The sequence below is a fragment of the Strigops habroptila genome, chromosome 10 (assembly GCF_004027225.2).
Source record: "Strigops habroptila isolate Jane chromosome 10, bStrHab1.2.pri, whole genome shotgun sequence".
NCBI classification, from domain to species: Eukaryota; Metazoa; Chordata; class Aves; order Psittaciformes; family Psittacidae; genus Strigops; species Strigops habroptila.
This window is the reverse complement of record NC_046359.1, coordinates 40,615,289-40,628,154: the sequence shown is the minus strand read 5'-3', so window position 1 is coordinate 40,628,154 and position 12,866 is coordinate 40,615,289. Positions and strand designations below refer to the sequence as shown.

The 12,866-nt window shown below is 43.5% G+C and overlaps 1 protein-coding gene across 3 annotated transcripts in view; it reads left to right on the top strand.

Annotated features, from left to right (window-relative positions):
- The first annotated feature begins 221 nt into the window (after positions 1-221).
- The window catches only part of KCNK2 (potassium two pore domain channel subfamily K member 2), an 83,072-nt gene continuing 70,427 nt past the window's right edge, over positions 222-12,866 (top strand). The window contains exons 1-3 of one of the 3 annotated variants that reach the window (XM_030499881.1): positions 297-378; positions 979-1,036; positions 2,646-2,956. In XM_030499881.1, coding sequence (XP_030355741.1) covers position 1,036; positions 2,646-2,956 — 312 coding nt within the window. In that variant the 5' untranslated portion in view covers positions 297-378; positions 979-1,035. Of the gene's footprint in view, positions 379-481; positions 870-978; positions 1,037-2,645; positions 2,957-12,866 lie in introns of those variants that run through there. The other 2 variants (XM_030499882.1, XM_032920197.1) reach the window with 2 other exon arrangements.

Sequence of the window (12,866 nt, the reverse complement as noted above, 5' to 3'; positions counted from 1 at the left end):
TATCAGACTAAAATGGAAGGAGGCGGGACGCTGGCGGTGCGTGCGATAGGAGAGCAGCTACCATCCCTGACTCCCAGTTCCCACCTAGTTAACTCCTTGTGTTAAAGCACCGGGCTGCAGATCACACGGGTTAAAAATCAGGCCAGGCCGGCAAGGAGAGAGCCAGGGCCGGAGTCTCCCCGCTCGTCTCCCCGCTCCTGCCTTGACATTTCCTGCCGTCCAAAAGTTCACGGGAAGACGCTGGCGAGGCGCCCGCCTGTGGGGCTGCAGCGGGGACCGCCGGCAGGTCCTGCCTCGCCGGAGGGGCGGCCGGTGCCTTCTCCTCCCTCCCGCCTCTCTCCTCGCTCGTTTCCAGAGGCGAGACCCTGGTCTCCGCAGGTACCGCTCTGCGTCCCCGCCGCCTCCCGCCTCCCTTTTTTTCCCCGCGCCCCTGCAGCATCTGCCCGCCGCCCGGCCGGGACGCGGGACTGCCCCCTCTGCCGGCGGGGGGCGCGGACGGGCGGAGGGGCCTGGGAAGGTGGAGGGACAACCCGGCTGCCCGGCGCCCCACAAAAAGCATCGCTCGGGCTCGGGCTGCTCCGCACGCTCCGAGCACCGGAGCACGCACGGACACACTGCCTCACGCTTACACACTGCCTCGTACGGACACGCTGCCTGCACAGACACTCTGCCTCCCGCTCGCACACTGCCTCTCACACTGCCTCACGCTCACACACACGCACTCCGCACACGATGTGCGATGAGCGATGCGCGCCCTGAGGCACCTCGCACGCCCCGGGGCCGGGGGGAGCCGGCGGGATCCGCGCTGCCAGCAAGCCCGCCCTGCCGCTCCCTCTCCTCCAGACCCATCCATCAGCCTCTTCCCCTCGGTCAGCTCCTTCCTGCCTTTTCCTCCTTTTTTTTTTTCCTTTATTTTTTATATTTTTAATTTTTTTTTTTTTTTTTTTTTTTAATTCGCTCTAACTGTATCTACCCAAGCCCTGAAAAAATGCCTGCCCGTGGAGCGAGGAGAGGGCACCGGGTCGGTAAATAAGAAGTGAGTACGAGCACAATGGCGTGCCTCCCCGCTCCCAGCCCTGCGGATGCTGCATGCGCCCCTGCGCGGGGAGGGGGGACCCCGGGATGCTCCTCGCACCGCCGCGGCGGCCCGGGCCCCTTTGTACCTCGCCTGGCTGCTTTCCCTTCCCTTCCCGGCCCTGCACCGCGCCCCGACGCGAAGCATCCCCGCCGGCCGCGGCTCGGAGCATCACCCGACGCGTTGCAGCGGCCGCGGGGAGGGGGCGGCGGTGCCCGGTGCCCTCTCCTTTGTTCGCCACCGGGCGGGTCGGCGCTGCTCCGGGCGGGCGGGCTGCGAGATCGGCGGCCCCGGTCGAGGGGGGAGCGGGGAGCGGCCGCGGCCGGGAGCGCCGCGTACTCCGGCAGCGTGTGTGTTGGCTCGGAGGGGCGGAGGGCGGGGAGGGGGTCCCCTGCTAAGATGTGGGGCGCGGGGAGGGGGGGACACCGTGCCCGTCGTCTGGGTGCCCGTAGGGCAGGGGCAGGCGTGACCGTGGGGTGTGCGGGGACCCCCATCGGCCCGGGCTGGGGGCCTGAGCCCGCGGGCGCTCAGGAGCCACACACCGCCGCCACCCGTGCTGGGGCCGTGTCCCACCTCGCCGGCCTGAGGGAGACTTCCCTCGGTTTAGATGTGGGCTTTTCCCACGGGCAGCTGGGAGCATAGTGGCGGCCGTTCAAAATGTACTTGTGTTTCAATACGTTTTAAATATAGCTTGTGTGGTCAGCTGCTGGGGCCATCTTCCCACAGGAGACCTTTACCTGCGCTTGATGTGGTGCATTTGTTTTTAGTGCCTATATAGTTGCTGGTAGTCACATGGGTTACTGAGGTACTTGACAACGCGCTCAGCTGCTCTTTTCCTAACCTGGTGGGGTTAGGAAATTATTTTATGTAAATAAAATATTTTTTAATATATAAATGTTTAAATAAATGTATACGTGTTTAACTGAAACATTATTTTATGTAAATAAAAATACACACTCTAAAATATGCATGACTTTTCCAGTAAGTACACATATGGTTTACTGGTATGTTCTAAGAGGTGTAATCGATACGCAATTAATGCTTTAAAGCTGGTATGATTAGCAATGTATTGTTAGCAATGTATTGTTTTTATGGTCGTGTCTGGGGAGTTTGGACGTGATCATGTTCTCAGCATTTGTCTGCACACAGGATAACATAGAAGAGGGAAAGAAGGATTTGTATGTTTCTGCTACTTCTGTAATGCCAAAGTAGAACACAGGTGGAAAGCTGCTTAGCAGTGCTTAAGAGAGCATCGGGTGTAAAGAATCTACAGCAAAATACCGCCTTATAGTAATGTAATGAAATGCAAGAGTGTAGGGGAAATCTGCAGTTTGGAAATCGTTGAATATCATGAGGGGACAGATGCCTATAGAAAACGTTGCAAATGTGCGTATGCATGTAAAGTGGATCACACTACTCAGAACAGCAGGTTTGTTGTAAGGAGCCATGCAATTTAAGGGAAAGTTTCAACAGTTTAAGAATTGCAGTTAGAGGTGACCTTGGCAAGAAGTTCAGTTACTCATATCCAAGTGGCACTGTAAAAATTAACTTCCCTTTTCTGTTTTGCCAGTGGCGGCACCTGACTTGCTGGATCCCAAATCGGCCACTCAGAACTCCAAACCAAGACTATCCTTTTCCACCAAGCCTACCGTGCTCTCTTCACGGGAGGAAAGCGATTCAGCTATTAATGTTATGAAATGGAAGACAGTCTCAACGATTTTCCTGGTGGTAGTCGTGTATTTAATAATTGGAGCGACCGTATTTAAAGCCCTGGAGCAGCCTTATGAGACCTCCCAGAGAACCACCATCGTGATTCAGAAGCAGACGTTTGTATCTCAGCATTCCTGTGTGAATGCAACTGAGCTTGATGAACTGATCCAGGTAACCCCTACCAAACCCTTGTCGCCGTGGCTTAGGGGAACTAATTATATATGGCAGCACTGCTGTGGTAAAGGGGATAAACTTCATTAGCAAAGCTCTGGATTGGCCGAGCGATGTGACAAGTGTTAAGACCTGAAGTTGAGCAATAGCATTTTCATGCAAAGCCTCATGGTTGAAAGACTATTGCTATTTTTAGGTCCAGTACACTTGGTAGACAGGCTTTTCACCGAGGCCTCACATTATGCTAATTAAACGATTATTCGTCAGCGATATATATAATTAATAGTTCACAAAGGAATTGATATATTGATTGTGCCTTGCTAGGTCTGTCAATATTTGAAATGTCTGATTCTGAGGAAGAAAATACACCATCCATTGCCTTAAAGGATTTCTAATTTATTGTGATTGTATCAAGCTAGCTTTCCTTCCAACTGTATGTCTCTTCTCATTGATTTTGTTTTAAGTACAGGAAAGTACCACGGACTTGATATTTTGATCTTAAATCTCATTTTTTCTCCGCTTCTTAAAGGCACATCCACAACTCATTGACATTGGTGTGTTCCTACTAACATGACTACCCTTGCAGGTCACCTGCCTCAGAACCATGGGAAGTATTTACTAGAACTAGATATAGAACATTCTGAGCCCCCCTCCAACTTAAATCCCGTGTTCTTGTGAATATCCAGCTGTACTGCAGGAGGCTGCCAAATAAATGTCAGTTCTGGGGATAAGACAATGAAACATGAGGCTGGAGTGAACAATCAAGAGTTGGCGAGGATTGACCCTTCATGAACAGTAGCCATGGGACCATCTGGGTTTGCAGAGCTTGGGATGGGACAGGGGGGAGCTGGAGAGGGTGGTGGGCATCCAGACCCTGGCTAGCATGAGCATGCCAGCTTCATGGACAGCAAAGCTTCCTGGAAGTGGCTTTTGGCTGCAGATATGGCTGAGAGTTTAGAAGCTGATTTTACCTCTCTAGACCAACCTGCCTTGAGCATCAGCAGGGACGCCTGGGTTTTGTTCAGTTTTAAACACAAAGTACCCAATCATTTTTATGGCACACTACTTCTGAATTTTAAAGGCAAACCAGGGAGATGTCTTGTAATTTGTGATTTCTTCCCTGCCTGGTTGCTAAAATGCATTTCAAAGCTGCCACCCTTTAAATGACTGTCAGGCAGTTCCTACCTCCCTGTGTCCTGACTAGGCATTCCTGAGTTGGTGTTGTCGATACTAATTTCTATACTGTGTAATAACTGTGTTTCAGTGGGTTTACCAGCAGAATGTGAGATAATCTTTCAAACACATTCTGATTAAAACAGTCTCTTGTAGCTAGTATAAATATCCCCATATGAAATTTTTAGGTCAGATTCTGTACTTGTGAAGATAAAAATAGAAGTTTCAAAGCAGTATTATCTCACATCAGCTATGAGATAGTCCTTAAGGCAAAAACTGTTGAAATTTGCTCTGGAGTGCTTAGATATTTTAACATTTATGTTTCCCTACCCAGAAGCACAGATTGGTAATAAAACCCCCCACTTCATCAGCATTCAGTGCCCATTTGATGTTCTGTGTAAAATAAATGACAGTTTCAGTACAACCATCAGAGCACAGGTACCTATATCAGCATTACCTCCCATCTTCACTAGCGATGTTGGCATGACCAGAAGGGCACAGCCTTGTGAAGCAGAGGGGGGGGTGATGCAGCCTCCCACAGCACATGGATGAGAGAGAGCTGTGGAAAGGGTTTGCTCTGCTTGTTGTTGGGGTGAATGAAAAACTTAATTTCCCCTTGTTCCCATCTGCTTCTCTGTGAAGATGAACACCACAACGTGGAGGTAGGACCATGCTGCTACTCTCTTTTTATAGGAGGAGAGCTGAGGCATAGAGAGTTCATTTGGATGCTTTTCTTCATGCAGAGTAAGTGATAACGAATTACGTCAAGTTGTTTAAGGGTTGAGAATTAAGTGACTTGCCTAAAGTAAAATCAGAAAGCAGTGGTAAAACAGAGTCTCAAATTCATTTTTCTAAGTCTAGGCTGCTGTCTTCACCATAGGGTCATATTTCTTCCCTACTTTGTCACAGAAGCTAAATTGCTGGAATACGTTTTGTCTCTCTGGGTTTATGTCTGAATGCTATTACAATATAATGCAGTGTTTCTGCAGTTTTTGTTGGATGTCTCTATGAATAAAAATAAACAGTGCATGTGAGGAAAAAGTAAACGATATTTAAGAACTCACTGAAAGCTATAAAACTGAAAATTAATATGTACTAGTGTAGCGGGAAGCTGGAATGATTAGTGTGTGCGAAGAAAATTACAGAGTTTACAGACAGTAATGTCTTCTTTAATCAAGAATTTACCTTGAGTCAAACTATAATAAAATCCATTATAAACTTTTCCTTTTGAACTTAGTGTTCTGGGAATCCAGAAACTGGTTTGGCTCTGGTTTGTGCTAGTCATTGCTCAAGGTACTTATCTTGCCAGGCTTTTTCAATCTTCGCAACTTCTGATATGCCATTTAATCCTTACTCTGACTATCCCAAGACTGCTAACTGACAAGACAATATGTGGTGGCTTAGTCAATGTGCAAATTAGGGAGACTAGTTTGAGAGCACAAATTCAGCTAAAAAAGATTGTCCGAGAGGAATGAAAGTCCAGTTCACTAACACCCAGGGGCCATCCAGTTTCCAGCACCGTTGCTAAAATCTCCCCTTTGCCACAGCGCTGATTGCAACACAGAGTTGTGTGTTTCTATAAATGCACAAAGGATAGGGAATTTTCCCTTCCTGCCTTCACTATCCTTATTTTATCTCACTAATTGCCAAAAGCCTTCCTGGCACAACAATATATATGCTGTTGCCAACTTTTCAGCACACACGGCTTTATTCCCTGGGTTTTGAATTCCTGAAGTGATGTATTTTCACGCTGATTGTGTGGCTCCTTAGGTGTACTCAGTGAAAATTATGCTCTTATAGACTTTATATGTTTGATATCCACATGAAACATGGGGCAATGGAGAGCTGCTGTGCAGCGTAGCAGATGTGCAAAGTTAATGAGTGCTCTGATGATGACAGCCTCAGCTGCCTCAGAAAAATGACCTGAGTTTTCCTCACAAGTTTTCAGCCCAGTCCAGCAGCGTTGTTCGTGTGTTGACAAAGAGGTGGTCTTCATGAGCTTCTCCATCTCTGACTTCCATGGTCCAGTGTTGCAAATCAATTTCAGTCTAAACCACTTCAGTTACTTGTTGCCTTACTACAATAAAATACACCTGCAATGGGCAACATTAGTGTATTACCCTGAGACCTGCTTCCAGGTACATCATTCTTTTGATATTTCTTTAGCACTTCTATTTAGTACCATACTTAAAATGTGCAAAAGTCACACAGAGCATATCTGTACACCCAGGAGGCCCCTTTTCCCAGGCAATTTCAACTCCTTTTGCTTGTAGCCTGAAGCCAGTATCAACAATATTAAGTGAATCACTGCATGCTGTACGCGACAGTGCAGAGGTGGGCAGTGCACAGCAATCAGTGGTAGTGTATTGACATCTATGACTAGAGAAATATCCTAGGAGGGAAGCTTATGAACGTGCAAACATTACTTTGGTAAGTCTAATGAGGATACAACAGACCCACAAGCTGTGCATGGTCTGATGTTAAACATAATTTTTTAAAGTTTCAGTTGGAAGGTCTTGAAAGGATCTCAGTTATTAATAGATGAGAAAATGTGGGTTTGCTGAAGGTTATATATAATGTCTAATACATTATAAAGCTGTAGAAAGGGATATTGCCATATACTTTGCTACTATTCCTTCTTTCAAAAGAAGATCTCTTGACAATTAATCATGGATGGTGTTTTGTTTTCTCTGTCCATGCCTGCTCTCAACTTGCCCCTGCCATGCAATGCAAAGTAACTGCCAGGTGACAGAATAAAAGCATAAATGTAGTTCAGAGTGTGTGGATTTTACGTATATGTGATAAAATATATAAACCTGATCTTCATTTACACTAGGGATATTTTACATCTTGCATGTTACAGGTTTTTCCCCACCGCTGAGCTTTGTGTTGGCAGAAGCTAATAGAAACCTGCTAGTAATCCAGCTATACACATGCAAATAATAATAAGCATTAAAGAATGAAAAAATTCCCTAATTAGAGAACTTGTACCTAATTATTTCAATCCAGTTCTAGCTCTCTTTTAGTATGTTGACTTCCCTATAGCAAGCTTGCTGCTTAACTGTTGAAAACGTTGTAGACGGTTTCCAAACTCAGATGCACAAAGTGTATTGCCAAGTACCCAGAAAAATCTCCTGCCGTGTTTATGTATTTGCGTGTTTAGGTGTCAGAGACCTTGGGTTGCAGTGCTGATGTTCAGGTTGCACACATGTCCTCCTGCACACATGAAGTACACGCATGTACCATCATGTCATCTGGGATTGTTTGTCTCTGGGAATGGGTGAGACTGACTGAATATGATACCCAACAACTTTGTAGAGTTGTCCTTATTGTTGCTTCATACACTTCATTCCCTCTATAGGGGATTCTATAGAGGGGGTAGGTGTATGAAATAACAATGAATTGCTTTCCCCCTGCCCAGAACTCATGTTGTTCCTGTGAGGTAACATGTGGCCAGTATTGTGCATTGTGGGATGTCTTGACAATGAGAGACAAGTATTTGTCCCCCTGTCAAAGAGAAAGCTGATTAAAACAAAGATAAGAGCTTTTTACGTAAATATCACCTAATTATGTATTGCTCAGCAGTTATTTGTTTCAACGTTGACCTTTATAAACTATAAGGGAAAAAAAAACCCCTTTTAATCCCCAAGCATCAAGTTGTTTAATGTATTATTTTTGCATATAAAAATTGGAAATGAGACACATTTCAGATCTATTATTTTAAATATCTAGAATGTCCCAATAAGCTGGTGTGAATTATTTTAGTTATCTTTGTGAGCTAATTCTGAAACTTAATAATGAGTTTTCAAGTGAAGGGACACTGAATTTGAGGTTAACAACAGAACATACCTCATTTCTGCTTCTTTTAGCAGAAATAGCCTTCAAATATATTTATTCTGAAAACCCTAAGAAGTGGAAAAAATAATAATATCACACTAAACAGTATTTTAATGTGTTCCAAGTGCTGTTTGTGGTAAATTTTGTCTTTGAAAGCCTTCATTTTGAAATCTGAACAAGTTTCAGGGTGCTGCACCAAGCTGTCTGAGCAATATGGGACTCTTGTAGAGTTTTAAGTCCAGCCCCTTTTAGGGAATGCGGCTTCTTCTGAAAACTGAATGCCCACAGAAATGTGTTTGCATTTAAAACAAACAAACAAAGAAAGAATGAATGAATCGCCAGGGTTAGCTGAATTGGCCTTGATCCCACAAGCTGATCTCCTTGGGTTCAGTGTGGGCTTGTGGTCAGCATGAGGAGAAGAGCTCTCCATGCTGGGGCCCATGGTCGTGTCCCATGCCTGTTTTGACCTTACATTTGCATCATCTGCATTCTCCCTTTTCTTTCCATTAATCTCTTAGATTGTGAATGAGACCAAAACGTGTTTTCTTTTTATTTTCCTTGAGGAAATATGTGGGTTTTTTCTTTATCTCTCTTGAGAGAAGCCTGACACAGTTATGAACGACATGGGAGCAGTGTTTCTTTCATCAAACTGGCATCACCAGAATGTCATCATGATTTCTTATGTGATTAATTTCTTGGAAAACTATTTTACTTTAAAATACATGTTTTCTGTATCTTCATTTTTATAGTTCCAGGTAACAAGTTACATTAAGTTGCACTTCCACCAGTAGCTTATTTTGTGTCTTTTCATAGTTTTTTTACAACTTGCACTGTAGCCCCAAGAAACTAATTTTATGTCTCCTCAGGAACATGCTTTTTATTTCAGCCAAATAAGCTGCTTGAGCTTAAGTGTCCTCCAAGCAGGAACTTTTTGAGGGAGTTGGAATGTATCAGTTTAAACTCTAAATATTCTTAGTCTCTCCCTGTTGCAGTTTCTTCCAGCCTCTCCCAAAGGAAGCAGGAAGCATCCCAAGTCTGGCTCCTGACCTGCAAGCAGCAGGTGTTTATGCTTAAAGCCTTGAAACGATTGATAGACCAACATCAAAGAAATGGATGCTGCAGCATATTTTATTTATTTGTCTGGGAATTCAAAATACCATTCCATCATTTTTTTTTAGGTACCTTCTGCATTTCAGACGTGAAGCTGATGACAAATTGCAAATGCTGGTAGCAGAGCTGCCCACTGGTGTTTTCAAAGCGACATGAAATGAATGACCTTTACAGCAGTTAAAATATGAAGCACAGGAACTGTAGTTTGTGCTGTTACCCAATGTACATGTCTGTCCTCAGTAAAGTGTCTTCCTGTCAAAGCACTTGAGCTTATGTGTGCTTAACTTTAAGTATACAGGGTTCCTAACTGGTGCAGTAAGAGCTTGTTTATCTTTTCCTCTCCCTGAGTCTGTAAGTCTAGTGTTCCTTTCTGCTTCACTCTTGTCTGAAATAAATGTTCAGATGCTATTGTCTCCTTCTACAGTAAACCCCCCCGAGTTCTACCTGTATCCCCAGATCAGAGGGATATTTAATACTATAAATAGATATAAATATTATTATAAATAAATACTATTATAAATATTATAATAAATGTTTCTAGGTCTCGCATAACCTTACCCAGACCAGATACCCACGAACTATGGTCAAGTCCGGATTTGCTGCAGAAGCCTCTGGGTTGTGTGCACTCTTCGCTTAGGGTTGTTCCAGTTCCTGCTGTCCTCTTATAGGCAGACCCCTCTTCTGGCTCTGCACTTAGCTCCTGGAGGGGGGGAATTTCTGTTGCCTGGGAGCATTCCCTCCAGTGACAGGACAGCTCCCTTTTTGCTTTTCTGTAGTTCCTTTCTACATGACGGTTAAACCAACAGGAATTTCGTTAAGCACAGTCTATATCCTTCACAAGCATAAGGGCAATACAGAGTTTGGGGAGAATACTAAATAAATTCTAACTGCCCTTGTTACTCCTTTGTTCATACAGGTTGGCTTCTAACTTTTGTGCTGCTTCTGGTGTTAGGGGTCTTAAATGATACGTGTACTTCAGATGAACGGTTTTATAGGACCTAGAACCTACCGAGCTTGAGTGCATCTGAATGACAGCTTTTGTCTTAAAAAGGGTGGCAGATATGACTCATTAGTAAGTCAGTTTTGCTGAGCAGCTGTCTGCATAATTCTGCCAGTCTTTAATCTCAAGAAGCAAAGAAAAGCCATCTTCCCTGAACGTGCATGTATACATACATGTATGCACACACACAAAACTAATATATATACTCTGGTTTTAATGCGCAGTTAGAAATAGAAATGTGTTTCAATATATTTCTACACATTTTTAGTTCAAGTGAATTGTGAACATAGGGTGAAAAGAGTTCTTAAATTCTCCAATGTGTTGGGTACTTGTCGCCAGTGCAGATTACAGTCATATGTTATACAAACTAAAAATCGAAACACAGAGTCACAGAATTATAATACAAACATCACTGCAAGCTCCTTCCACAGCAAGGCTTGAAACCGTGTGCTTTTGGAGGCTGTAGAGTTGTTTGCCAAGTGTTAAAAGCACCCTAGTGTGCCTCTGAACAAAGAACTAAGATTTCCATTCTTTGTAGGCCAAAGCTGGAATAAAACACAGGTCTCATGCAGTAGCCAGGCCATATGAACAGTATCGTTATACTGGAAAGTAGAAAGGGTTCTCTTGTTAAATGGACAGTGAAGAAAGATATCCAGGCTGAAAAATGAGTTTCCAGGAACTTTGAGGCATATCTGACTCTTTGACATCACTTGTTAAATAATTGCCAGGCAGCACAAGCTAACTCCTGACAAGCTGGGTAATGAAAGACTGCACGCTCTGTTTTTTATCAGAAGCATAATTTAAGATGCTTCTATTTTTATCTTTGGATAGAAAAGCTGAGATTAATGAAGTGTTGTGTTACATCATTTCATAAAAGCAAAGGGACTGGAAGATGGTACAAAAGCATGTATTCAGAGCCTGGTGTGGAACAAGGAGATGAGCATTAGGATGGCTGCTTTGAGATATACTTGTTTTTGCCTGATCTCTGTGTGAGACAGCAGTTGACTACCGGAGGCTAGCCCTCTCAGTTTGTAACCTCTCCTTATATTTCTCCTGTGCCTCTGCAGACCCTTGCTTAGTGGATGTAGCTCTATGGCCAACAGGCTGGCTTTTGCCAAGTCATCTCCATTGACTCCTTGCAGGGTTAAATGACCAAAGGTTGAAACCTCTGACCTAGGAGGATTGTCATCTGTTTTCACAAAATAACTGTGCTATTTGAATGGCTGTTTTATATCTCATTTTACCAGAAAGAAGTCACAAAATTCTGTGTCTTCATCTGCAAGGGTGGCTTGGTGTGGCCTCTATGGACAGATATCTGCATGAATGCAGGAATGTGATAACACAAAACTGTGCAATGCACCTGATCTTGTTGAAGATCTCTGATCATTGCAAGTGGCTTGGACTAGATGACCTTTGAAGGTGCCTTCCAACCCAAACAATTCTGTGATTCTGTGTGTGTGATTTACCAGAAAGTGGTTCTAAATTATATGGGAAATGAAAACCTGACATTCCATTAAAATGAGATTTTATATTTTCATTGTCCTTTCCCCAGTGTTCTGGTTTCAAGCAAAAAACCTACAGTGTAAATACAATGCTTATGTGTTTTTGGAGCTCACGTCCTGTTTTTGAAAACAAGGCACGTCATGCCTAGCCTATCCACTCCGGGCTCAAGCATCCCTGCCTCTTTGATGCTCTACTAAAGCTTATTCCTGAATATGGGTGTAAAGCCAGGTAGTTTGGATGTAGTAGAAGTTAGGACTTGTACTCAGATGCAGACACAACTCATGCTTATCCTAAGATACAGTACAGAGCTAGCCAAAAAATCTGTGTAACTTAAAAAATGGGAATTAAGTTCAAAAAATATTTAAATATTTGAACATTTTATTTCAGTTCTTTTCACTGTCAAAAAACCCTCAAATTTTCACCATTATAAAGACAATTACAGAAGAAAAACATTTTTATTGTAACCATATAATATTCTTAAAATCATTGCACATAGAGACCTCGATTGTGTGCCGTGTGCTGGGTGACCCCTCCTCTGCTCAGTCCTCAGTCATCTTGTATGAAACAACTAGTAGACAAAGGCTCTGGAAGGTGGTAAGGCAAGTGGAATAATCTATGTAGTTTAAGAATTGAAACTGTCCACATCCCTATTCTAATGCTGACCGGTTCTGTAGTGCTGAAGTGAAACTGATTTTTAAGTGAGAATTTAGTTTGTATCTGGAATAAAAATAAGAAAAACTAGAAATATTGCCATTAAGGCAGTCAGTTAATGTTAATACTGTAAAGTAATTCTTTAAAAGTCAAGAAATTCCCATGTTAAGATCACACAAAGTGTTTGCAGGATGCAACATATGAGAAAAGTAGAGATTGTATAGAGCTGTCATGATTCTAATTGTTTCAAGATAGCTATTGTATGAGTTAGGATAAGCTGAAGGACTCGTGACAGAAAGAAGTTATGAAGGAAGGAAAGAACGACATCCAAACTTGTGACAAATGAAGTGGTTGTGTTTGCTCTAGTAGTAAGGCATCAGTCAAGAAAAAAGGCTGAAGACCAAGAATAAAGTGGCAGAGAAAATTGAATCTAACAGCACTGACAATGACTGTTATGCTGTTTGAACACTGAGATCCTCGCCTTTAGTGAAGTTAGTGGAAATCAGCTGCATGAGCCTGATTTCCTTCTGTGCTAAGGAAATGTTAATATCCAATATTCCAGATAAGTTTGTGCAGTGAATGTAGTCAGAAGGAAGATGCTATGCTGAAATCAGAGCCCTGAAATGTATATTTTAG